The sequence below is a fragment of the Balaenoptera physalus genome, assembly GCF_965194825.1.
Source record: "Balaenoptera physalus genome assembly, chromosome: 2".
Classification (NCBI taxonomy): Eukaryota; Metazoa; Chordata; class Mammalia; order Artiodactyla; family Balaenopteridae; genus Balaenoptera; species Balaenoptera physalus.
The window spans coordinates 128742144-128767279 of record NC_138883.1 but is presented as its reverse complement, the minus strand read 5'-3'; the positions used below and the strand labels follow the sequence as shown (position 1 = coordinate 128767279).

Genomic DNA, 25136 nt, shown 5'->3' with positions numbered 1-25136 from the left:
GTTGCCTATCTTTAAAGCACACACTAGAATGCCTTACAAGAGAGATGCTGGGGGCCAGGCAGAAGTGGAGGGTCCAAAGGATGACGGTGCCAGGCAATACATTGGGCCACAGCTCACCAGCCCCTTGGCCCCAGTGTAATGCACACAAGCCTCACGCAGACTTGAAAGTTGGGACTTTCTGGTATCTTTGGTAGAACTGAGCCGATGCTGCCTGCTCTTATCTTACCCAAGTGGGGTGACAACACAAAGGTCCAAGTATGTGATCTTTGATTTCCTTCTTTACAAAAACCTTCCCTATACTCAGAAGTAGCATCTCTTGCCTCTCCAGAATGGCATAATATCTTGAATTGATAAGTAATTATGCTGCCTGGACATATTTTCCCAGCTAAGTTACAAACTCCTTGAGAGCAAAAGCCCTATCCTATTTTTCTGTAGTCATCAAGCCCAGCTCATAAAATGCTTTAACAAAGTGTCAAACCTTTTGGCTTAGCAGAAGTCCATTTTGCTCAGGATTGCCTTACTACTTTTTGCAAGATACAAATCAAGAGGGTGCTTGGGCACTTATGCCTGAGGATCATGGTGCAGAGGAAAACATCCTGGACTGAGAATCAGCTAACTCTGTGACTATGGACAAAGGCTACCCCTCCGAGTCCAGAGTTGATTTGCCTGTGAAATAAAGAAATAGGTTTTGGAGATCTGTATGGCCTCTACTAGGTCTACTACATCAGCTAACCGTTGATAATGTTATTTCATCAATTAATGTCCCAGGAATGGATGGGAAGACAAGCAGAATTTGTTTGTATTACTCCAACCCAAAGCCTCATTTTAATTTGTTCTAGAAAGAGAACTAGTCCTGATACATTCACTGCAGACCTACTAATAAACTACCCAACTCACAGTTGATGAATATGCCAAATATATAAATGGCCATTTGCATTTTGAATATTTTGGGGCCCCTTGCGACATCTGCTACCAAGCTGTCCTGGGTCCACGACACCACCTGGTGGCTAGTGCGGGGATCTCTACAGTTGTGCACTTAGGTTCTGGAAGCAGGGTTCCAGACAATAAACCAACAATTTGAAAAGTATGAGAAGTGCTATAAAGACAGTAGAGTTGGGTGCTGTGAGAGAAGGATGGGGACATTGTTTTAGACGGGTTATTCGGGGAGGGCTTTCTTATGAGGCAGCATTTGAAATAAGACTCTCATGACAGAAGAGGTCACAAAGAGCATTCCAGAAAGACGCAAGTGCAATCACGAAGGTCCTGAGGTGGAGACATGATGACCATGTTTTCAGAACTGAAAGATACCCTGCACAGCCAGCACCTGGCAAGTACACAGCATGGTGTGGATGTGGCGTAGAGCAGGAGGGCAGTCACAAGCAGCCTTGCAGGGTGGGAGGAGTTGCCTCACTGTGGGAGGGCTTACAGTCAGAGAGGAGAGGGCATGGTCCTGCTATGCTGTGTTCCTTCTGTGTCTTATGCAGTAAGGTCTACTTTAGACAGTGTTTCTTCCTAGTTCAGCCTTTGCTTGAGTATCTCCAAGCAAAGGCTGGACTAGGAAAAGTTCTCTTCCCTTAATCAACCTTCCTTTCCATCCCATTGGGAGCAAAAAGACCCTGACCTTTGCCAGTGAATGCCCTGTGGCATTGGAGAACCCCTCCTTGAGGAGATGAAGGGTGACCACATGCCTAGCCTGACCAGGCACCCTCACCTGGAGAGGCTAATTTTCAGAACAGCCCAGAGCACCAGGCCATCTACACAGCTGTGTGCTACTAAACTGTCCCATTTCACAGAGTAGGAAGCTGAAGGTTAGAGGCCTGCCCCAGGTCACACAGCCAGCAACTGCTGGAGCCAGGATGCCCGAGAATAGTTATTTCACCTAAGTCCATAATAAAATATGGAAGCAATGCATCGACTCAACATTCAGTGATTTTTTTTTTGGCACCTCCACTATATTGGCCACTTGGCTTGGCAACAGTGGAGAGACTAGACAGTGTCCCTTTCTTCACAGAGCTCAGTTTAATAAAGAAGACCAATACTGAATCAGTGACTACACAAATAGATGCTTAATTATAATTCTGTATACACAAAATCATATGTTTATTATAATGTAGCTACCCCCTTAGTTGGAATATGTACAATGCCTAGAGCTGATGCTCTTATGAAGAAGCTGGAGGCCCACTGCCATCTCCATGCTCTAGCCTCCTACCACCTGCTTCGACCATCCACTGACACACTTGCCCCTTGGATGTCACCACTTCAGCCATTCTGGGCAAACACCTTGTTGTAACCTGCTGCCCCCTGGGAGGGGAGTCTCATGTCCCAGTGTGGGCCTCTGGGCCTAGTAATATCCATCCAAGCCCCTCCAATGGGCACAAGGCCTAACCACCAAAGTGCCCTAATAGTCCCCCTACCTTCCCCAAGTCTGTATTTCTTCCTGTTAAACCTGCCATCCTCAAGCCCCTGAATTCAAGATGGATATAAAGAACAATTTGTATTCCATGTAATGAAAATATAACCTCTTCATAGTATTGTCCTGGTATTTCTGGGCTTTGATCTTGTAAAACTGTATTGATTTAAATTCTGCAAAGCCATTCCCTTGGGGGCAGCTGAAGGAGCCTCTGAAGAATTTTCTTGGAATTTCCTTGGGCTCATGGTGAAATGTAAAGTCATCTTCAATCTGAAAAGTAACAACTAGAAAGAGATGAAGGACTTATTTCAGCCATCCTGACAAGGTGGGCTTCAGGTTGTGGGTGCAGGGGGCACTTTTCACAAGATGGTGCTTGGTGGCCCTCTCCTGCCATGATGTGCATGTGAAACTCCTGGGGCTCCAGTTAACATGCAGATTCTTTCTCTGTAGGTCTAGGGCAGGGCCTGAGAGTCTGCATTTCTAAAAAGCTCCCAGAAGATGGTGATTCTGCCAACCTAGAAGGGTACTTTCTAAGATACTTGTCAGTAGCTTGTTAGTGGTGCAGAATCCTGAACCCCACCTCAGACCGATGGAGTCTGAATTTTAACAACATCCCAGGGGATTCCTGTGCACCATACAATATGACAAGGCTGGTTTCTAGGGCTTCCCTGCATGCTGTGCCCACAGCAGACATAGCTAATCTATCACCACTCTGATGATGAGTTGAGATGCTTCTTTGCACAGTGCCACAAGTGCCGTACTCATACCTGACAGTCAGCCTGGGAAAGAAACCTTATGGCTGGTCTGGACTAGTAAGATTAAGAAGAGTCAGCCCTCATAAATGGCTAATGAAACGGCAGAGAGAAACAAGTCAGAGCAAAGTCTGGCTTGCAGAAGCCCCCAAACCAAAAAGATTTCTAAAAGGATCCCAGGAAGTGTCTGCAAAGATGAGATGAAGCATAAATATATGTGAAGGGGAATGTTTCAGGGGGAGTAGGTCTAGAGTCAGCCAGAGAAGGGTCTCTGAGGTCTGGACCTGCTGAAAGCCACCTGTGGCATTGATCAGGGCGAAAACCAGGAAGAAGGTTCTAGAAGGGTTGAAAAGCTGCCCACCCAACTGGGAGTTGCTTGGCCAGGGTTGAAGGAAGGGGCTGGGGTCTGTCTCACCAGCAGGAGAGTCTCAGGGGGCATAAATGGGGCATTCCCTACACAGCAGGCAGAGACCAGCCCTGTCACATCATGATCTCATTTAGGTCTCTCGACCTGTGATGGAGGTCCCACCATCCCCTTCTGACAGGTGAGGAAACAGTCCCAGAAGGTTTGAATAAAGAGGTTAGAAAATGCCTTAGCGGGAATCTGACCCATTCTGTATGCTTACAAGGCCCATCTCCTAGGCTCATACATATTTATCCTTTAGCATTAAAAAATCTATTTCCCGCAGTCTCTTTTTTTTTTTTTTTTTAAAGAAATTCACGTTCTTTTATTTATTTATTTATTTATTTATGACTGTGTCGGGTCTTCGTTTCTGTGCGAGGGCTTTCTCTAGTTGTGGCAAGTGGGGACCACTCTTCATCGCGGTGTGCAGGCCTCTCACCATCGCGGCCTCTCTTGTTGCGGAGCACAGGCTCCAGACGCGCAGGCTCAGCAATTGTGGCTCACGGGCCCAGCCGCTCCGCGGCATGCAGGATCCTCCCAGACCAGGGCTCGAACCCGTGTCCCCTGCATTGGCAGGCAGACTCTCAACCACTGCGCCACCAGGGAAGCCCTCCCGCAGTCTCTTGGCAAATTTCCATTAGCGAGTCCTTGGCTGTCTTGCCTGTGTGAAGGACAGGGAGGGAGGAGGATTGGGTGGGTATCCAGGTGGGAGCGATGGTTGGGAGCTGAGGGCAGGCAGGACAGGTCTCTGTCAGATGAATGATGAGTTGGGCAGCAGTGATGTCTTCGTGTCTGTTTCACTGCAAGTGTGCTTGGTGTGTCACACCTGCTCTCTCGTTTATCCCCACAACCCCCTATCTGGGCAGGAACCGTGACTCCCATTTTCAGAAGAGGAAGTAGAGGCCTGAAAAGCTCAGGTGCCGGGTCTGAGTACTCCCTGGGCAAAGAATCACACCCACATGTGTCTGGTCTCAAAAGGCAGGACCCCTTATAGGCTCAATAAGAAGTGAGTGGGCTTTTGTGGGCTAGTCTGTACACTAATCTCCAGTTCTAGCATTGTGTCTATGATACAATTGAAGTTTGGGGCACTCTAATGTCAACACCATTTCTTTGTAAGTTGGGGAAGTCCTATTTCTCACAGTGGGAAAAACTTCACTGGCAACTTCCTACTTAACTTGGTCCCATCTAGTGGCCAATTGGAAGAGTGCAATGGAATTACTGGACATTGCTAGCAGGTGCAAAGGCTGGCACTTCCTGGGATAAAAGATGGGCTGAAATTCATAATAATTGAAGTGTCCGTGGAATTTATAAGATGCACATTTAAAACATGTGAAATCAATAATTCCAGTTTTGTTCCTAATGTTTATGCTTATTAACTGTTGCTGGTAGAAAATATACCTTATCCAATCCATCGTCTTTTAACTGATAAACTGTATTTGATGATAATATGATATGACATATAATTAATATAAATAATAGAATTAATAGAATATAAATAATATATGTAATATAATACAAGCCCAGTGCTTGCAGACATGCTCAATAATGAAAAACATAAATTTGAAAATGCTACAGGGGCTTCCCTGGTGGCGCAGTGGTTGAGAATCTGCCTGCCAATGCAGGGGACATGGGTTCGAGCCCTGGTCTGGGAGGATCCCACATGCCGCGGAGCAACTGGGCCCGTGAGCCACAATTACTGAGCCTGCACTCTGCAACAAGAGAGGCCGCGAGAGTGAGAGGCCCGCGCACCGTGATGAAGAGTGGCCCCCGCTTGCCACAACTAGAGAAAGCCCTCGCACAGAAACAAAGACCCAACACAGCCATAAATTAATTAATTAATTAATTTAAAAAAAAAAAAAAAATGCTACAGGTCACTAATTAATCTAATCCCCTGGGGGTGGGATGGATGTTTTCGGATCACCATACTGCCATATCAAAAAACAAAAAACCGGGCTTCCCTTGTGGCGCAGTGGTTGAGAATCTGCCTGCTAATGCAGGGGACACGGGTTCGAGCCCTGGTCTGGGAAGATCCCACATGCCACGGAGCAGCTGGGCCCGTGAGCCACAACTGCTGAGCCTGCGCGTCTGGAGCCTGTGCCCCGCAACGGGAGGGGCCGTGATGGTGAAAGGCCCGCGCACCGCGATGAAGAGTGGCCCCCACTTGCCGCAACTAGAGAAAGCCCTCGCATGAACCGAAGACCCAACACAGTCAAAAATAAATAAATAAATAAATAAAGTAGCTATAAAAAACAAAACAAAACAAAACAAAAAACCAGATAAAAGTATACATAAATAGCCTTCCCATCTGTCACACCTAAACATATGCTAAGACATGATGTACTTTCTAGAGACTTTCTAATCACAGGGGAACCTCAAGAGCTCCGACTGAGCAACTCTTACACCACAAACACAAGTGCAGGAGAATCCCCAGGTCATCTCATGAGAACACAGATTTTAACAACCTCTCCCACCCTTTCTCCACTGCAGGATTCAAGTAATGGCAAAAACCCAAAGGAAGATTCTTTGGTAATTGATGCTTCTTTATAGGGAGTCCTGGCTGAAAGGCAGGAGGAAAGTCTTGTCACTGTGAGGTTAGGATGGATGAGCCCAGGAGTGATTTGCCAAACTAACACACTCAAATTAGTTTTCAAACATTTTGGGTTTGGCAAACTGTATCTTGCTAAGCCCCCTTTCCCGACATTTTTATACCCCTGTGGATTTCAAGGAAAATTTAATATGTATGTTTCGGATTCAATTCGGCTTAACTCAGCACAGTTGTTTAGTGAGAGCCACTTTGTGTCCAAGAATCTTCCAGAACCCTTTTATAAGCCCCTTAAACAACCTTCCTTCTAACCAGGAAGTGTGTTTTGTCAGGAGTAAATTGAACTCAAACGCCCAAATAATTCAAATTTGGTTCAGAACTCAGAATCCCCGAATTTTTAAGAGGGTTGGAAAGTTTACAAACAAATCTTCATGTCACTGAGAAAGTCCGGTGGCGGTACTAAGATGTGTAGAGTATTACGAGTGAGATGCAATGATTACATGTAGTGACATTTTATGTGCTTTAAAGCCAAAAGTCTGACTTTTTGCTGCCTGGATCCAGTGCTGGCCTGCCCAAGCAGCTTCCAGGTCTGGGTGGCCCAGGACCCGTGCGGTCCCATCAGCTTTCTGAGTGTTGGTACCTTCCTCAGCAGGCTGGAGAGTGAAGCTGCAACAGCTAACACCCACGGGCACCATAGAAAGGTGGGCTACCTGCCCAGCCCCATGAGGGCCTTTGCAACAAAAGGTCTCTCTTCCCTAGATAGGACCTCACCATCCAATTTAGGCAGTTAAAGCTGTAGATGAATCAATGAGCTAGCTTCATTTATTCTATCCCAGGGTTAGTTTTGTCTTTTCAAAAAATTTTACTGTAAACCTGAGCACAGAATGTTCAGAGCATTTGATTAAAGCCAAAAACGTACAGATGGTGATAAGACTTTTTTAAAATGTGCTGCTCTTTCTATACAAACATGACATAATTATTCCAGTTGAGTTTAGAAGTTTATTTTTCTAGTCATGGTGATGGGGCATGGTTTAAATAGCCAGCTGTATCTCTTAGTAATGAGGTTCAGCCACATGTAACAGAAAGCCCAAATAGCAGGCTTAAATAAGACAGGGATTTACACTTTGTTCACATGTAAGAAATCCAAGAAAGGAAATCCAGGGCATAAAGCCTAGTTCCAGGGTCATCAAGGACTTGGGCTCTTCCTGTGTGCCTGCTCCAACCTCCTTACCATACAACTTCCATTCTCGGCATTGCTTTATGGTCATAAGACGGCTGATGGAGGCCCAGCCCTCATGTCTATGTTCCAGGCAGCAGGAAGAAAGAAGAGCCTCTCAGCTGACTCAGTCCCATGTAACGAGCTTCTTTAGAAGCCCAAACCAAAGACTTTGGCTTATATCTAATTAACAACTACTGTCTGTCAGAGAGGCTGGAAAATATGTTTTATCAAAGCACATTGCTGCCTTCAATAATATAAAGTTCCACCAGCAAGAAAGAAGTGCAGAATTGGGTGGTCAATCAGTTGTCTCTACCTTACCTGCCATGCTCTCTCCTGCCCTTTTCACAACTCTTAGTCACAGCAGTTACTGGTGGAAGGTGGACCAGGAGAAAATTCTGGCAGCCATGAACTGTCAGGCTGAGTGTGTGAGACCTAATCAAAGCCTGACCCACAAAGATTCTGATGTGTCTTCTTTGCTTTTAGGTACTTAGTTCTCTGCCTCCGCCTGGACTAAAACTGATTTACGCCAGATCAATATTGTGTGTGGAAGATCTTCCCTCAAGGCCAGAAAGGACTAAAGGGGCTGGAGGGGTTGGGTGTCAGCTGGCTCATCTTCCTCAGGCCTGGGCGTTCCTGCCTCTGGTGTCATCACTGATGAAATCTTGCAGGAAAGCAGATGTGTTTACATGTTCCCTGAGGAGAGAATGATGTAGTAGCATGGGGGTCTTAAATTACAGGGAGCCTGAAAGGCAAGTAGTCCCCTACTCAAGTCAAGTTTGGGCAACATTGAACAATACACATGAAACGTGGCATCCACTTCATTGACACTGATTGGGAGGTGCTCGCAGTAAAGTCTTTCCTCACACCGTCAGCCCAGTCTTTAGCCAAGAAAAATGAGGTGAGGTCACCTGCACTGAAGGGCCACACTGCTTCCCTTCTTTAGAGAACCACCTTCACCCAAGGAGCCTGGCTTTCCATGAAAGGCTCCCACACGCCCAGGTCCTGGAGGCTAATGTTGACTCCTGGGTGCTGGGTGAGGTGAGTGGCCTGTGGAAGGCAGCTCTGCAGCTGGCCACCAGCTCTGGAGGTGATGAGGGCCCTCATCAGGCCTCTGGGAACCCCCAGTAAGGCTTAGGTACCCGACTGGAAATGAAGTAAAACAAAATGGGGTTCCGTTATGATCATTCTCCTTATCATTATGAATTACATTTGCTACAGACCTCAATATCTCCCACAAAGTTTATGCATTTAAAAATGAATTAGGTTGAGATTTTGGAGGGGGTGGGATATCTAACTTAAATTTTATCTCAGTCTTTTATCTTCATCTTTATTCATGATTATTTTTATTAAATGTTCATCAAACTAGGAAGCCCTCGGCGTGAGATGTCCTGGACTTATATAATTTGAGATGCCAAGAAGCCAAGCAGCAGACAGCCACAGCACCACCACAGAGTTGAATACAAAATACAAATACTATTTTTACAGTGAAATTAGCAGAGTGACTATTGCTTGACCAGGGAAGTTGGTGGAAGCCAGAGAGAAGGCAGGGAGGCTTGCTAACTTCCCAGAAGAAAGCCTGCTAAGAGGAATCAATCTCAAGGAAGAATACGAAAATGAGGAGCTGGCATGTATACAGCACTTTACAGCTTGTAAAGCACCATTTTCTTACTTTAGCTTCCCTAAACACTATAAAGCGAGATTATTTTACAGAAAGAGAAACCGAACCTCAGAATGAAGTGTACAACCGAAGGGCACACAGCTGGAATCCAGGTCAGGGATGTGGTCAAAAAGGTTGGGCCTCTAAAGCTTTAGATGTTCAGGCAATCCCCCGCCACCCAGACATCCAATGGCTGATAATGGGAGAAAACAGTCCTTCCTCCTTTCCTGGCACCTATGGTCACCACCTCTGAGGCTGGTACCTAAGGGTTTGATTTCTATACAAGGCACACCTGGAGGGATGCTGCTACCATTTTGCACCTATACGTTTGCTGTGCTCTCTGCTGCCCCAGTGACATGGGGCCACAGTAGACAGGTGCTGCCTTTGGTGAAAGAAGGGTGCAGAGGCAGGTAAGAGAAATCCCTCCTCCACACCCTGCACCATCCACCCACACACAGTCTGGCCTTGGTTCCTCCACTGCAGGTGATGTCTGGTACAAGTATCTGCATGCCTCTGTTTACTTACCCGTAAAATGGGGAGAAGAGCATCTTGCTTTCATCCCTCCTACTGAGTGGCAAGATGGGAGCAGAGGTAGCCTGCTGGTCTGAACAAATCTCGAGCCAGGCCCATCCTCCTAACCTGCTCTCTGGGAGCCGTCTGCTATGGCTGAGTACCCCCCTCTGATCCCAGGCTCCCAGGATCATGTGGGTGGTTGTCAACAGGAGGAGCCACAGGTGAGGTTGTTGGCCCCCAAGGCCAACTGCTGCTGGTCAGGAGGGTCTGTCTCCAGACCCTGCAGGCCCTGCTGGGCCCAGGCACCCAGACGCTGGGGCTCAACATCCAGGTAGAGGCCCTGGCATAAGACATCTGCCCACATGTTTCCAAGAGGCCTGAGTGGGGGCCACGGGGCCAGCCAGGCAAGACAGGGAGCCCAGGGACTGGCAGGAGCATCTAAGGAAAGAGACAGCATTGTTCTGGGACTCATCAGTGTCAGTAAACCTGGCATCAAGAACAGACTCACTGATGTCGGTCAGCCCCGGGGGACCCATTATCCCCTTTCCCTGCTTCACCTGTGCATTCTAAGCCACAACAGCATAGGACCCTTTCATTCCCAGAAGGCAGGTGGTCTGATGACAGGTTTGCAAAAGTTTAAAAGCTTATTCCACTATCCAGGACACTCAGCAGCATTGCAGTGAGGAAGGAGAGAGAGGACAGAGATGGACACTGAGACCCCCAAAACAAACAGGAGCCTCAGGACAGTAAGGAGTGTCCGCATTGCTTGGCACTTGAGATTACTCACAGAAGGAAATGGACTGAGGGGCTGAGGGTTCTGGGGATTAAACCACTGCTTTTGTCCTCCAGTTGATGCCCCACATCATCGTTCCAGGAACCTGAGGGATGACATACATGAGAAGCCGCTTCCATGTCTCAGATAGGACCTGGAGCAAGTCCCTGGCTTTGGTGGAACGTTTGAAAGGAGCTGGACGTGCTTCCTTAGCAAGTTGAGCAACCTACGCGATAAGCGCTTCAACACTTAAAGCTGCAAAGATCTCACGTGCTTTCTCTTTTGTTCATTTTTTTAAAAAAAAATAAGGTATAATGTATGCCTTTAAAAAAAATCAGAACAATTGCATCCCAGGGCCTCGGGCTGGAGCCCCGCTGTGAGCCTGTAAAGGTCAGGGGCCCGGCCGCGCTGGGACGCCACAGCACGGGGCAGGAAGGGCCAAAGGCTTTTCCTTAGCCTTCTGCCCCTCGGCGTGTGACGCCCAGGGCCGGGGGAGATTCCGCGCCCGCTTGCCCGCAGTCCCGGCACGGGCCGAGTGGGGCGCGCCGGGCGTCGGTCCTGCAAGCCCGGCCCCGGCGTCTGGACTCTACGCCGAGGCACGTGGGCAGCGACGCGGGGCCTCCCCGCGGGGTCCCCGACCCCCGACGCGGCGCAAGGCCCCCAGCGGGCGGGCGGGAGGGCGCGCCTTCCCGGAGCGCGGGGCGCGGACCGAAGTTGGGCGAGTGCGCGGAGCGGCAGCGGGCCGGGGGCGGCAGGTGCCGCGGGCGGACTCGCCAGCCAGCGCTGCGGCCCCGCGCCCCCGATTCCTGCCCCGGCCCGCTGCCCGAGCCCTGGGACTTCCGGGGCCCGGGGGCGTTTCGGAAGCTCCTCCAAGGGCAGCCTCCGGGGCGGGGAGCGCGCGGCGCGGTGGCCGGGCGGGGGGTGGCCGGGCTCCCGCAGGGGCGGCGGGCGGGGTGGGGTGAGGCGGGCCGGCCCCCTCCCCTCCCGCCCGCCCTCCCTTCCTGCAGCCAATTAGACAGCCCCCTCGGGCGGGAGGCGTGGGGCGCTCCATAAAGCGGCGCGGAGCTGTCACCCCGCGAGTAGGCTGCGCACCGCCCAGGCCGGAGCAGGCGCCGAAGACTCGGGCGCTTCGGACCCGGGAGCGTGGAGGAGCCATGGCCACCACCAACGGGGCCGTGGAGAACGGGCAGCCGGACAGGAAGTCACCCGCCCTGCCGCGCCCCGTCCGCAACCTGGAGGTCAAGTTCACCAAGGTGAGACGGGCCCGCGTCCCACCCGACGGCCGCCTGGCTCCGCGCTGGGCTGCCTGGCCACGGTGGCGGGGACCAGTGGTCAGCAGGCCGGGAGCCCCGCTGCTCCGCTCCGAGAGTGCGGGGAGCTGGGGCGGCGCGCCCTCAGCTGAGTTCGCCTGGCGCTCCTGTGACTCGAGCCTCTCCGCTCAGCCGGGTCCTCCTGAAGCAGCCTTCAGCCCTGGGCATCCCGGGCGGGCGTCCACCGCGCACCCCAAAAGGGACTCCAAGATCCGCACCCCCAGACGGGCTTTCGGGCGCGAAAACCGGGCGAGGGAGGCTCTGCGGCGGCCGCGCGGTGCCAGGCTGAAGCCCGTTGCGGCCCCGACGTTCCCCTGCAGAGCCCGCTTTGAAGGCGAGCGGTGGTGCGCCGTGACTTGGGCGCGGTGGTCTTCCCGCAGACCCTGCGGCGTAGTTTCCGGGGCTGAGGGGGTCGGGCTTCGAGAAGGTCAGAGGGTGCCTGAAAACACCAAGAGCCGACCTGAGAGGTCAGGCTAACTCGGAAGTGTCCGGAAACGTCAGCGGGAGCAAGCGGAGAGAAGTCGGGCACCTCCTGTGCTTAGCTCTTACCAGCTTACCAGTAGAACGAGGGCTAGTAGGAAGGTGCTCACTGATGAGACTGTCCCGGAGCCCAGAGACCTTGGTCTTGGCAGATCATGGTGTCAGATCTGGGCCTGGGAAACCGCGGGTGGCAGGGCCCCATCGCGCCGCGGAGTCCCGAGGCTCGCTGTCCTTTCTGCGCTGTGGGCTAGGAGGCTGGAGCACTGGCAAAGCGGTGAGAACACCTGCCTAGGGCAGAAAGGAAGATGGCGAGGCCTGGAGCCCGGGCTGAGCAGGGCTGGGAGATCCGTTGCCAGCGGGGAGCGTGTCCCCTCCGGCGGGAAGACACCCCGAGGCTGTTTGGAGGCCGTTGGGCTGGCGCTGGGGGCACTTCAGGGGTGCAGGCCAAGAGCCACGGTTGGCTCCACTTTCCCCAAGTTTGTCTCCTTTTATTTTTGCATCTTATCCATTGCCCCCAACTCCAGCTGACACAGCACTTAGAAAATTCCTCCATCAGTTTTACTTTCACAAGTAGCAATTATGTCTCAAATAGTTTTAATCAAGCAGAGAAAGTTGTAGGCCACTATGTGTGGCCTTCAGATTTTGATCTCTTGGCGCTTACTGTCGGCTGGACCTCTGATCACATGACATTAAAATTAACTGTTTCCAGAGGGCTCTGTAATCAACAGAGACACATCGATAGACATTATTTTTAATGTAGTTTCCTAAGTAGTCTCAGCTTCAGAGTGCAAATTCCAACTCATATTCTGGGAACAGTGAAAATAGTACCTAAATTTTTTTAGCCCCTAACACTCGTGGTGGTCACCTGTTGTTGTTGGTAGTAGCATTTTGTTTTATTTTTGTTTTATTGGATTTTAAAAAACAGTATAGAAACCGGAAATTACATATATTATTTTCCTATTCCTTTTTACCTTTTTTTAGTGCTATCAGAGCAATGGAGCCACATATGGAAAGTTACCTTTTTGTGTGCAATTCTTTCTGTCCCTTCACAAGTATAAATGCAGCCCTTAGGTAGAGAGGTGCATTGTAGCACATTCACAGAGTGACCGGTGTTTGTTGTCCTGCTGGGTGCCCCCTCTTCTTAGTGGAACAGAATCGGGTTGTGACTAAGGCTGAGGGAAGGGCATGAGGTGGAGGGGGCTGGAGAGCCAGGATCCTTAGTGGCTCCTAGGCAATGATGACTGCGGCAGCCTGACAGTAGGCTGCTGTACCCTCCTTTCCTCTGAAGGGCAAAACCTCTGCGTCTCTGTCCTTGCTCCAGGCCCACCTCCACAGAGGCCTCCTCCTAGCAGTTGTGGGGTTGGGGCAGCCTGTGTGGTTGTGACTGAGGGTGGGGAGCCCAGGCAAGCAATGCTTAGGGAGCCCCTGGCTGCAGAGGCAGCCCACAGGGCTGAGGAAAGAAGCGGGAGAAACAGAACTACTGTATCGAGGCCCCCGAGGCCTCCGAGGCCCCCTGACTGTGGAGTGTGTGAGCAGTAACGGTCTGTTATTTTTCAAACCTGACTCATGGTGCTTCTTGTTAATGGAGGACAAGCTGGAAATGGTGGGTCTGAGCCCCAGCCTTGGGGGACCATTTCCCAGGGTAAGTCCAGTCTCCAGAAGGACGAAGTTCCTTTGTTCTCATGTTTTAACACTGGGCTCTGCTCTGTGATTTTGGTGAGGGGGGTCCCCCCCAAAACCCCCACATAGGTCTCAGAGGGTAGCAGCCCCTTTCACTTCATAGGGCCCCTTCCTTTCCTTCCAGTAGCAGAAATTCTTTTTTAAGATTTTCTGGCTCATTAAAACACTGGTTTTTATGATCTCTTTTATGAAAAATAAAATTCACTCAAATTTCCTTTTCTGAAAATATATTCCTTTTGAGTATAGCTGAGGTCCAATGGAAGTTTCTATAAGTGGCGTCAGCAGAACTCACTTGTGTAACCACCACCTTAGCCTCTTCTGGGGCACCCATATCTTGACAATAGCTGTGGTTTTCCAGCTCAGTCTGGATAGTATACCACTCCATTCCTTCAAAATGTGAATCCCGTCCACTCAATGTAACATAATTTTATTCCTCTATAAGTTTTGTTTCATACCAATTCACAAGTCAAGGGGAACAGTTTTTTTCTAGACCCATTTTCCTGTTTTGGGGTTCAAAACAATACAACCAGCATAATTGGTAGGCCACACTTACCCCTTCCTCATTTGTGTTTTTGTTTTCTTTTATTGGAGAGAAAAAGCAACAGTAGAAACCACTTACAAAATTACTTACTAATGTAGTATAAAGAAAAAATTTTTGCTAAATTAGAAACATTGTGATGGGAAAATATGAGTAGAGTTGAGCAGTCTGAATTTTTTTTAAGTTGCTGGTTAGAAAGGACTATGGATCAATGTCATGAACGACCAAGTAATTTTTTTTTTTTGGAGGAGCATGCTTGGAGATGAAGTATAACAGACATCTGATCATTGCAATCTGCTTTTATCCCCTTATTTATATTCTCTTCTACCACCTTCTCATTTTCCCTCCTCCTTGGAATTGATACCAGGAAGGTCCTAGAATCAGCAGTTTTCACTGACAGTCTCTATTATCTAACCCACGAAATTTCATCTTCCGACAAATGGGCCTCTCTTCCTGGCTGCACTTTCCTCCCCACGCTAACTTAACTCCTCTTCTCTACTTATTAATTTCTCACTGTTACCGAGTGACTGCTTGCTGGATGGCAAAAGTGAACTCTTGGATTTGGTTTCAGCTGGAAGAATAAACCTGTAATTGTAGCCTGGCCTTTTCCGCGCGCTTCCCTGGGGGCCTGGCCTCACGTTGAAGGCGCTGAGCTTCCAGAAGTCAGATGGGCACATCTCACGGTCGAGGGTCCCTCTCAGCTCTGGACCCCACACAGGGAGGCAGGGGCCCTCTGCCCACCTGCCCAGCCAGAGCTGGCCTTCTGTGCATTGTCCCCACCGCACTCAAATTTCCCTGCTTTCCAGGGAGAGTTATCAAAACAGTGCACCAGTGGCTTCCCAGAGCGGGCTTCCTTCCCTGCGAGCTTAGGATTTTTTACAGGACAGCCCAGGACAGAGAACAGTCAGATTGCACACTGGATGAGTTGGCTCCCCTCTCATCCATCCTCACTGGGGAGTCAAGTATTCCAAATGAATGAAATTCATAGTCATTGAAATTAATCCTTGTAGTGATGCAATTCTCTCTTTAAATGACTCAAAGATATGCATAGAGATATAGAGATAGAATAAATGCGTATAGAGATGTGCATATAAACATATGCATATAGATATAGAGATGGAATCTGATGAGCTAGTTCTGTACTTTTAGAAATTATTGATGGCATTTTACTTGATGGAAATGCTTCTAAAGCATATCAGTCATGTTTGTGACTGGGGTCTCTCTGGTGCCACGATGGGCTCTGATGACAAAGTTGTCCCAAGCTGGTACAGCAGGAGATTGCCTGTCCTCTCACTGGGTAGCCAGGACCTCCATTCTGTCAAAACATGTTTTATGTATTATCTGTCACCTCTGTTCCTAGTTCTTTCCCAAAAGCTGTCTCTTTTAATGCTTTTTTAAGGCAGATAGAACTTAGGGTAAACTAAGAGTAAATAGTACACACATTTCAGTGCATGGACTTGTGAATTCTTTTTAGTTTGCTCATGATGTCTTTTTCTTTTTAATGTCTCTATTCTCGGCTGTGTTCTAGATAACTGAGTCTCTGAACTAAGTGATTTTTGTGAGTTAATTCTTTGGTTCTGGATATAAGCCGTTATTTGCTACATATGTTAATATAACCAGAACATTTCCTAACACGGATATTTATCTTTGTATTCCAATACTGGCTTTTATTAAGCCCAACATGAAAATAGACATTTTAAAGAGAATGGGGGAGAGGGGCTGATGTGCATTAATGAGGGCTAAAGGGTTATAGTAAGATTCTTGTATAATGCCAGTTCCTTGGTGATCTAGCTGGGGGTTGCAGCAGGAAGGAGGGAGAAGGTAGTGCTCACTGCTGACATACTCTTCAGGGACAGGTGGATTGCTTGGCACCATATATATATATATGCATATGTAATCTTCCCCCGAACTTGCTGAGTGTGTAAAATTTAACTTATACCGTTTATGTAACTATCTAACCCTGCTATTTCTCTGTGAATCCATCTTCGGGTTTAAAAAAAAAGAGAGAGAACATTTTAGAAAAAAATTCTAAATTAGTTTTATTGTGACAAAAATGTAGTTCTCTGAAAATGTATTAAACGTCAGGAGACTTGGATTCTAATTCTGAGTGTGCTCCCGGTTGGGCATGTGGCTCCATCCCCCTTCCAGGTCCTACCTATAAAAAAGGCAGACAGGTAGGTTGGAGGGACGGAAGGAAAAAGACGTTACCTAAGGTCCTCAGTATGTTGGAATTATATGATTTTGATTTAAGCCTAATGCATTACAACTTCCTTTCCTGGTTAGATATTCATCAACAATGAATGGAACGAATCCAAGAGTGGAAAAAAGTTTGCCACATATAACCCTTCAACTCTAGAGAAAATATGTGAAGTGGAAGAAGGAGATAAGGTGGGTGACCCCCCTCCAGTAATTCAATTACAGATCACTAGAGGAAAAGGAAACGCTTCAGCTGAGTTATACGGCAGAACTGGCCCACACTGAGGTTGGACCTAAGTGAGCTGCTTCTCAGACACTTGGCCCAGAATGGGATCAATTAGGGACGATGTGCTGCAGAGTCACTCTCCTTTGATAGATGTTTCTCCATCTATGAGGATGACCTCAGCTATCCTTATCACGTGGCTAAAGGAAAGGTTTTTATCAACTGTTTGATACTGGTAGCATTAAATAATCTTTCCAGAAAGTATTTCCGGCTGGTGTGTTTCACCAAATGCGGCATTCTGGCAGGAGACACTTTAAAAAAAAAAAAAAGACTTGAAGGAAAACGACTTGCTAAGTCATGCAGAGGTAATAATGTCATGCAACTGCCAGATTTCTTTTCTACCAGAAACTTAAATTATCTTGTAAAGCTATAGTCTATAACCCTATTTGATAGTGCAGGGTATATTTTATAAGCTATATTATATGTATACATTATATATTATATATATATAAAGCTAAGGGACTCCTGGATGTGTCCTTGATACATTTCGAACCATAGAGTATCTTTTGAATATGTATCATTGGGGGAAAGGTTGAAGGTACAGCTTTTGTAAGGAGCGAAGGGAAACGTAACCCTCTCCTCAACCACTAGAGTACTCATCTGATGTTCTTAAGTGTGTAGGTAATGTTGAATGTGAACAGGGTGAATGACACATGTGTAAAATAGGCTTGAATTTGATCCTACTAGTGATGGTTTTGTGATAGGTATGCAATGCACAGTGTTTCCATCTATACATACCCTCCCATGTGCAGCGCCCCATGCTAAGCTCTGTTTACAAAGATACTAGCACTGAGGAGCTCGTGTGAAGATGTGAGGGTGTAGGGGTGGAGCATGATGCTGAGCAGGACTCCCAGGTGCAGTATACAGGTATCAGGGAGGAGAGTAAGATCCCTGCCCCCGGCTCTGGCTTGTCCCATGGTCTGAGTGACTGTTCCAAGCACCAGAAGACAGAGGCTGGCCTGTTCCTGCAGCTGGAGAGGTCCTGGCCTCCACCCCAGAGCCTGGGACAAGGAATTCAAAGTCCTAATATCTCCCTTGCCAAAGCTTCTGCTCACCTCCAAACCCACTTTGGAGACACAGAATCTTGGTGGAGTGTCCCTCTTGACTGGTGCCAGGTGTCCACTGCTGGCTGTACCTCCCTAAGGAAGAGAGGTTCAGAGGGTCCTGGGGGGTGAGCCCCTGCCCATCAGCAACCAGAGCCTCAAACCCCATTTTCCTGAACATAAGAATGGGTGTCAGGGAATTCCCTGGCTGTCCAGTGGTTAGGACTACGCGCTTCCACTGCAGGGGGCACGGGTTTGATTCCTGGTTGGGGAACTAAGATCCTGCATGCCTCGTGGCACGGCCAAAAAAATAACAATAAATAAAAATTAGAAAAGAATGGGTGTCATTACTCTAAACAGCTATCATTCTTTCCCAGTAAAGAAGAAGTTTTGATTGTAATTCTTCTATCAGTGCATAAATGATCCAGTTCTTTTTCTATAAAATCATCACAGTTCTGCTCCCAGGGGGTAGGTGAGGTGAGGCTAAAGGGAGAAAAAGTCCCTGATCCTCCCCATCCAGGGACTTTTTCAATGTGGTCAGTTCTGAGATCCAGAGGAGGACTCGTACCCCCGTTCTTGCTATTGGACTGCAGTCCTCAGCTGGAGTAAAATGCCAAGACAGACATTTCCCACCTAACTGGTGAGCTGTGGGAGTGTGTTTGTATCCAAACTGAGGTAGCAAGTAGATGATCTTTTCCTACTTTGGTCACCAAGAAAAATAATAAAGGTCAGTAGTTTTATGACTATTTTAAAAGCTTTGTATAATCAGAAGGAAAGTTAATCCTTGGCCATTGTAGAAAACTTGAAAGACTTAAGATATAAAGAAGAAAAAAACCACTTGAAAGCCCCCAGCCATTAAAGTGATTGGAAACCTTGCTGTTGCTCTGAGCTGCCTGCTGCCCCTCCTTCCTCTGCAGTGGGCGGAGACTCTGCTGTTCTCCGACAGCTGAGCCCTCAGCGAAAGGTGACACACTCTCTCTATTGTTTCGGCCGTGCAGCTCGACGTAGACAAGGCCGTGGAGGCTGCACAAGCCGCCTTCCAGAGGGGCTCGCCGTGGCGCCGGCTGGATGCCCTGAGCCGCGGCCGGCTGCTGCACCAACTGGCGGATCTTGTGGAGAGGGACCGCGCCGTCCTGGCCGTGAGTACATGCACACAGGGGAGGCGTGGTGCCAGCCGGCCTCCCCGAGGGCCCACCCCCCTCAGAGTGTGGGAAAAAAGGACCTAGGGTGCTGTTTTGTGTGGCGGTGGGACTGCTTGGTCCTTTGAGGTGTGGCTTTCTGGCCATAGGCAGGCGTCTATGCTACTGGACGCATACTTTTTGTTTTGAAGTCGGACTTTTGTCCCCTGCAGCTCATCTTCTTGGCCTGGAGGAAGTTCAGCTCCATTAGTGGTTCCCAGACTTGAGACGTTCACAGACAGCTAGGCTGGGCTGGGCTGTATCCTGGTCCCACCTGCACAGTTATGAACTTAACTTGTTTTCTTACATGAACTCCCTTTTAAAGTGAAATTTAACCTCATCCTAAGTGACAGTATCCATTAAATTACAGGTTTAATGTGCTGGTGTATTTTTTCTAATACTTATTAAAATAAATGCTACCACTTAACATAGAAAAAGTGTCCCCATATAGCTTAAAAATCACCCCTATTTCACCCCTGAAATGGGCAGTGGTGAGTGTGTGTGGAGTGATGGTGAGGGCAGGATAACCTAGTTATAGGAAACCTCAGAGTATGAAAAACCTAGGTTCAAACCCCAGCTCTGCCACTTACTAGCTGTGTGACTTTGGACAAGTTGCTTAACCTCCCTGAGCATATGTTTCTTCATGGACAGTATCACGAATAATGATATCTGAGTGTTGTGAGAACGATCCATTTAAAATCCTTAGCAGTCCCTGTCATGCAGTAAGCACTAAACAGATGATAGCTATTATTAATAATGCTATCTGAAGACTCAGGTTCTAACCTCAGCTACGTGTTCTCCTGGCCAGCAAATTTCTAGCACCTTAGTTCCTCAGCTGCAAGATGGGAATCTTTATTCATCCCACTGCATGAGGTTGGCCTGCTCTCATGAGATGGGCTATGAAGACATTTAGGAGTTGTAAGTACAGAATTTAACGAGATCCTCAGACCTTCTTTTGGTCTTGCAGTGGGTGTTTGATCAGAGGAAATCTTGGGGCCCCCTTGTGCCTTGAGGTCCTTTGCAGCCTGCACACGCAGCCCTCATATGGCTCAGACTCCTGTGTAAAATTTGCCCCAGACCTGGAGGCCCAGTTGGTAGGGGAGGAAATCTCCTTTTTGGTCTCTGATTTGGAAAAATGGTTCTTTCCTTTCTTGATCTGATGCCAGGAATGAGTAGTCAAGTGGACACCTGCGTGGAGGTCAGTGCCAGCTAGGACTCTGAAATTGCTCTTGACCCTGAGTGTGTGTCTTGGGGTGGAGGGTGGAGAAACTCTACATTTCGGGTGCTCCTTTGGGGTGCGTTGTCCTGAGGGTGCATCCACACAGAGAGAACTGCACCTTCCTTCCGCCCTCCCCAGCTGGCCAGCCCGAACCCGGGTGAGAAGAGCTCCCTCCCAGGGTCAGTGTCTCTCTCCGCAGAGCCTCTGGTTTCTTCCTGCAATGAAAGCCAGTCTCAACTCTCAAGCTGCCAAACTGGCTTCTTCAAAAACATTTCTGTTTTCACCCAGCATGAGCTCATCGGTCTGCAATGTCCGTGAGGACTAATAGCAGGCGGGAGAGGATGTGCCTGGGCACCCTCCCCACCCTGTCCTCAAGTGTCAGTATCATCTTGGGGAGCAGTGGCTGCAAGGCCACCTTTACCTTCAGTCCTCCTGGCTGTCCTGGCAAGACTGGTGTTAAAGCACACAGAGCAAGTTCCCTCTGCCATCTGACCTCGCTGCCCGCAAGAAATAAGATCCAGTTCTTCACCACATTGTGAAAGGGACAAGAGAATGACTGGCAAATACAGTTTTGAAAACCCAGACCACATCACGGGAAAGCATGTCCTTGATGGGGTTTTCCTGCATTCTCCCGCACAAAGTGCCGCTTTCCGTCATGTTCTCTTGCCAGCTTGGTGGCTTTGACAAAGCTGGGCAATTACTTTGTGTTCAGTGTTTGGAGACCATGTGGCAGATCCAGCAGCCCCAGCTCTCTCTCTCCCTCACTAAGCACCTGGACCCAGACTCTGGCACTTCGGGCGCTCATCTTGGTAGCCTCGAAATAGGGGCTGTCCCTGTTTGCTCTCTCCTCAAGCAGAGCCCCACTTCTGAGCCCCTCATTTAAGCCTTGGTGCTGGGGCGTCTGAGGCATGTCCCACAGCACTTTTCCTTCATTCTTTAGTATCTGAGGGTTACCATGTGTTAATTTTTCAAAAGGCATATTTTTCTCCTAAAATGTTAAAAGAAATAAACTTAGAAGCAGCTGTGGTTCCCACATGGTCCAGACACAATAATTGTGTAAAAGTCCCAATGAGTAGCTAACACTTGATCTCTCAGATTCAGGCCTGTGTACTCACCTGCGAATCTTTTTTGATTTTTATTTTTTTAAAGAACTTCCTTTCTAAACCTGTTGTGACCCAGTTTTGCTTGGACAGATTCCATAACACCAACCTGGCAAATTCCTGTTGTCATTCCAGTAAGCAAACGTGACTAAGTTAATAATAAAAAACAGTCAATGCTTGTTGAATGCTCCTCATGTACCAGGCTTATTGTGGGCACTTGACCTGTAGTATTTATTATCCTATTTGGAGAACGCTGAGGCCCAGAGAGTTTAGGTAACCTGTCCTAGTTTATCCAACCAGAGAGAGTAAGCCAGGGCTGGATGTGGGCAGTGGCTCCAGGCCTCGCACGTCCCCACAAAGCTCTGTCCCAGTCTCCTGCCTTTCTCTCCCATCCCAGAAAAGGGCCAAGAGTAAACTCCCCATTCCACTGACAGACGTGCGGATGCTGTATGGAGCAGCTGGGCCCTGGAGAATTTTGGCATTATTTGCAATTGTTGGGTTTCCCCGGGAAAATGCAAGTTCCAACTTGGAATGTAAATCAATAGGAGCCAAAGGTACAGTGTACTGGCTATCACGTTGGCCTGACTTGGTCCCTGAGCAGCATCTACCAGGGGTGAGACACACCCCAGACCCAGACCAGCCCTGTCATCTCTAGCAACACACAGCCCTGTCTCCTCGCTGTCCCCAGCTGAGGATTGTGGAGCACCTGTCTGGCCCTAAAAGGGAAAATGATGACAATAGTCAGAGCTGTTATTATCATCATTTGAACAGTGGATGTGGCTGTTACTATGGGTAGACAGTGCTGTTAGTGCTTTATGTATAGGACTCCTCTAACCTGCACACTAGTCCTATGAGGTAGGTGCCATTACTGTTATTGTTGTTGTTTTGCAGATGAGGAAACTGAGGTAGGGAGAGATTCAGGGACTCGCCAAGGCCACTTAGCTAGGAAAGTGGTTGCCTCCTGTTCAGAGAATTCTTGGTTCATTCCTGAAGCAAAGATAGAGTAGCCCAGCCATTCATGCGGCCATCCTACATCCTTTCCAGATGCAATGTCCAGGGGCAGTGGCCTAAAAAGCAGTCACTGCCCTTACTGAAAGTCAGATGCCCCAAATTCAGTGCCAGCCATGCCGCCTACCCTCTGGGTAACACAGATGAGTTCCTGGGCTCTGTTAGCCCCTGTGTCTGCACCTTGAAGTGGGAGCAGAGCCATCCATCTCGGAAATGAGGCATATGCGAGTGCACACGGAGGGGCCTCTCTTCCTTTGTAAATCATTCTCAGCCCAGTGACTCTAAAATGAGAATCCTGCCCTGGGCTATGTGTCAGGGTGGCCACTTCCTGCAGCCATGGATGACGGGAGGTTTCAGTGCTGGGCTCAACTGGGGCCGCTTGTCTGAGGGACAAAGGGGTTCTCTTCAGCCTGGCTGGAAACAGAAAAGAATCCCTGCCATTGAGTGACTGTGCGCTCGCCTGAGGAGTCGCCCCTCACCACCAAAGGCCAGTCTGCTCCCTTCCCACCGCGCAGCGCATCCGGCTGGCAGCCCAGTGCGGGAGGAGCTCGGAGTGCGTCTTTGTGCTGGTGGCACGACCCCTCTGGGCCCCGTCACTCTTTCCACAGCTGTGCTGGTCAGCAGGGCCAAGAAGAAGGAACCTGCGTCCCCCTTTCTCTTTTGTTAGAGGAGCTGGTCCCTCCCCAGCCACCCCCTCAAGTCCTTGAACCTTCTGAGAGCTCCCCGGAGCGCACAAACCCATGTGTCCAGGTCCCACTGCTGGGGCAACAGCACTCCAGACAGATGACAGAAGACCAACGCTGAGGTGTATTCCTTCCCAGCAAGGCTCCAAACCAGCCTTGTACCCACTGTCCTTCGTGGGGAACCGTGCCTGTGCTCTGGCCAACCCTCCAGGCTGAGGTGTTTTGTAAGAAAAGCAGTCCTTGACAGCCTGGGACAGGTCTTATTTTAAATGAGGCATCTTGCTTTCTGATGAGTCCCATGGCTGTGAGGTACTGAGAACAACGTTCTAGGACTCTGCTCTGTCTCCCTGCCCTGTCTTTAACAACCTGACAGTTAAAAGGAAAACTGTGTCTTAAAAATATGTTGTCTTACTATTGCAGACCCTGGAAACGATGGACACAGGGAAGCCGTTCCTTCATGCCTTTTTCATCGACCTGGAGGGCTGTATCAAAACCCTTCGATACTTTGCAGGGTGGGCAGACAAAATACAGGGCAGGACCATCCCCACAGGTGAGCCAACTCAGGACTCTCAGCCTCGTCCGGGGTCTCTTAGGGGTTCTGTCTTCTCACTCTAGCTAGCCTCTTCAGAGCAGCCCCGGGTCTTTTCCCCAGAGCATCCTTCCCACACCCAAAAAGGAAATGGCACTATGTCAGTCCTTCCTCTAAGGAATTTTACTTTTGAAATTGAGTTAAAAATCGCTTCATTGTGGAACAGATAAGACTTAGAGCTGACACTTGGTGGGCTTCTGGGTTTCTTTCTTGTCTTTTTACTCCTTAAGATCCTTAACCTAGTTTCATGCGAGCACGTTCTTCTCTGTTTAATCTCTTTTCCAGATGACAACGTTGTGTGTTTCACCAGGCACGAGCCCATAGGTGTGTGTGGGGCCATCACTCCTGTAAGTATGGCAACTTCTCTAGATAGATCTGTATAGGTCCCACCCCATTCCCCTGTGGCCTTTGGAACCAATTTCTAGTGGGTTTTGATTCGATTGCACTCGTATTAATTGAGCATTTGCTCTGTGGCATGGAGCTTGGTGCTTGAGGGTCATCAAGATGGATCAGACCCCATGCCTGCTCTCAAGGGGCTGATTCCAGGAGTGCAACAGAAGACACATGGATTCAAACCAAAGGGGTCAGGGATGGCCAGCTCCTCTCGGGCAGTGGTCTCTCAGCTGGGCCTTGAGGATAAGAAAGAGTTGTTCAACAGGAAAAAGGGGTTTCTGAGCAGTAGGAATGGCCTGAGTGAGGGTGTGGAAGTGTCTGGACTACTTGGAGGGCAGTAGCAAGATAGCTGGTGAGATCAGAGCTTAGGTGGGGACAAACTGAGGAAGAGGAGGAGCAGCCAGCAGGTGGTGCTGGCTCAGCATCCAGTATGCCTTGCTTCCCAGGGCCCAGGACTTTATTCACTGGGCCGTGGAGAGTCTGGCAGGTGCTGGGGATGCTATGATGCTGCCATCTATTGGAGGAAACACCAGGCCACTGCACCAGCTTGGGAGGCAGGCGGCAGTGTGAAGAGGGTTGGAGAAGGGCTCTGCAGGGGCCAGGCAGACGTGTCCTTCAGCAACCAGTTTTGAGAGCCGGGAAATGGTCAGGCCAAATGTGCTCTTGCCCATCAAGTTGGGAGGGATCACCTAAAGATGGGTGTAGATTGAGAAAAGAAGAGGGCCTGGGGCCAATCCCACAGACCACCAGGGAATCCCATGGAGAAGTCTGAGCAGCCAGGGTCAGGGGCCTCCCAGGGACGTAATACATTTCCAGAAAGAGACTGTAGTCAGTGGGGTCATCTCCTACGTAGGAATTCAAAAAGACAGAAAACAGCTGTTAGATGTGCTCCCCAAGAGAGGCATCGGGGGAGTTGGGGCTAATGGAAAGGGAGCTGGGCACGTGGGGATGGCCCTTCCAAAAGCTGCAGTGAGAGAGAAGGGAGCTGCTACAAGAGGCAGAGGCCAGGAGAAGGTGCAGATTTGCTTGTAGGTGAGGAGAACTGACATTTATATGCTAAGGAGTGGGGATCCAGAAGAAGAGGGGACCCCGATCACTATTGGGGGAACCCTAAGACAATACCTGCTGTCATTAGCCAACCACACAGGCCCCTGGGAAATGGGATGTT

General features: G+C 49.0%; 1 protein-coding gene across 2 annotated transcripts in view; it reads left to right on the top strand.

Annotated features, from left to right (window-relative positions):
• The first annotated feature begins 10838 nt into the window (after positions 1–10838).
• ALDH1A3 (aldehyde dehydrogenase 1 family member A3) overlaps positions 10839–25136 on the top strand; it is a 35450-nt gene continuing 21152 nt past the window's right edge. The window contains exons 1-5 of one of the 2 annotated variants that reach the window (XM_082450220.1): positions 10839–11521; positions 16560–16664; positions 18797–18937; positions 23407–23536; positions 23861–23922. In XM_082450220.1, coding sequence (XP_082306346.1) covers positions 11423–11521; positions 16560–16664; positions 18797–18937; positions 23407–23536; positions 23861–23922 — 537 coding nt within the window. In that variant the 5' untranslated portion in view covers positions 10839–11422. The remainder of the gene's footprint in view (positions 11522–16559; positions 16665–18796; positions 18938–23406; positions 23537–23860; positions 23923–25136) is intronic. The other variant, XM_082450219.1, reaches the window with a different exon arrangement.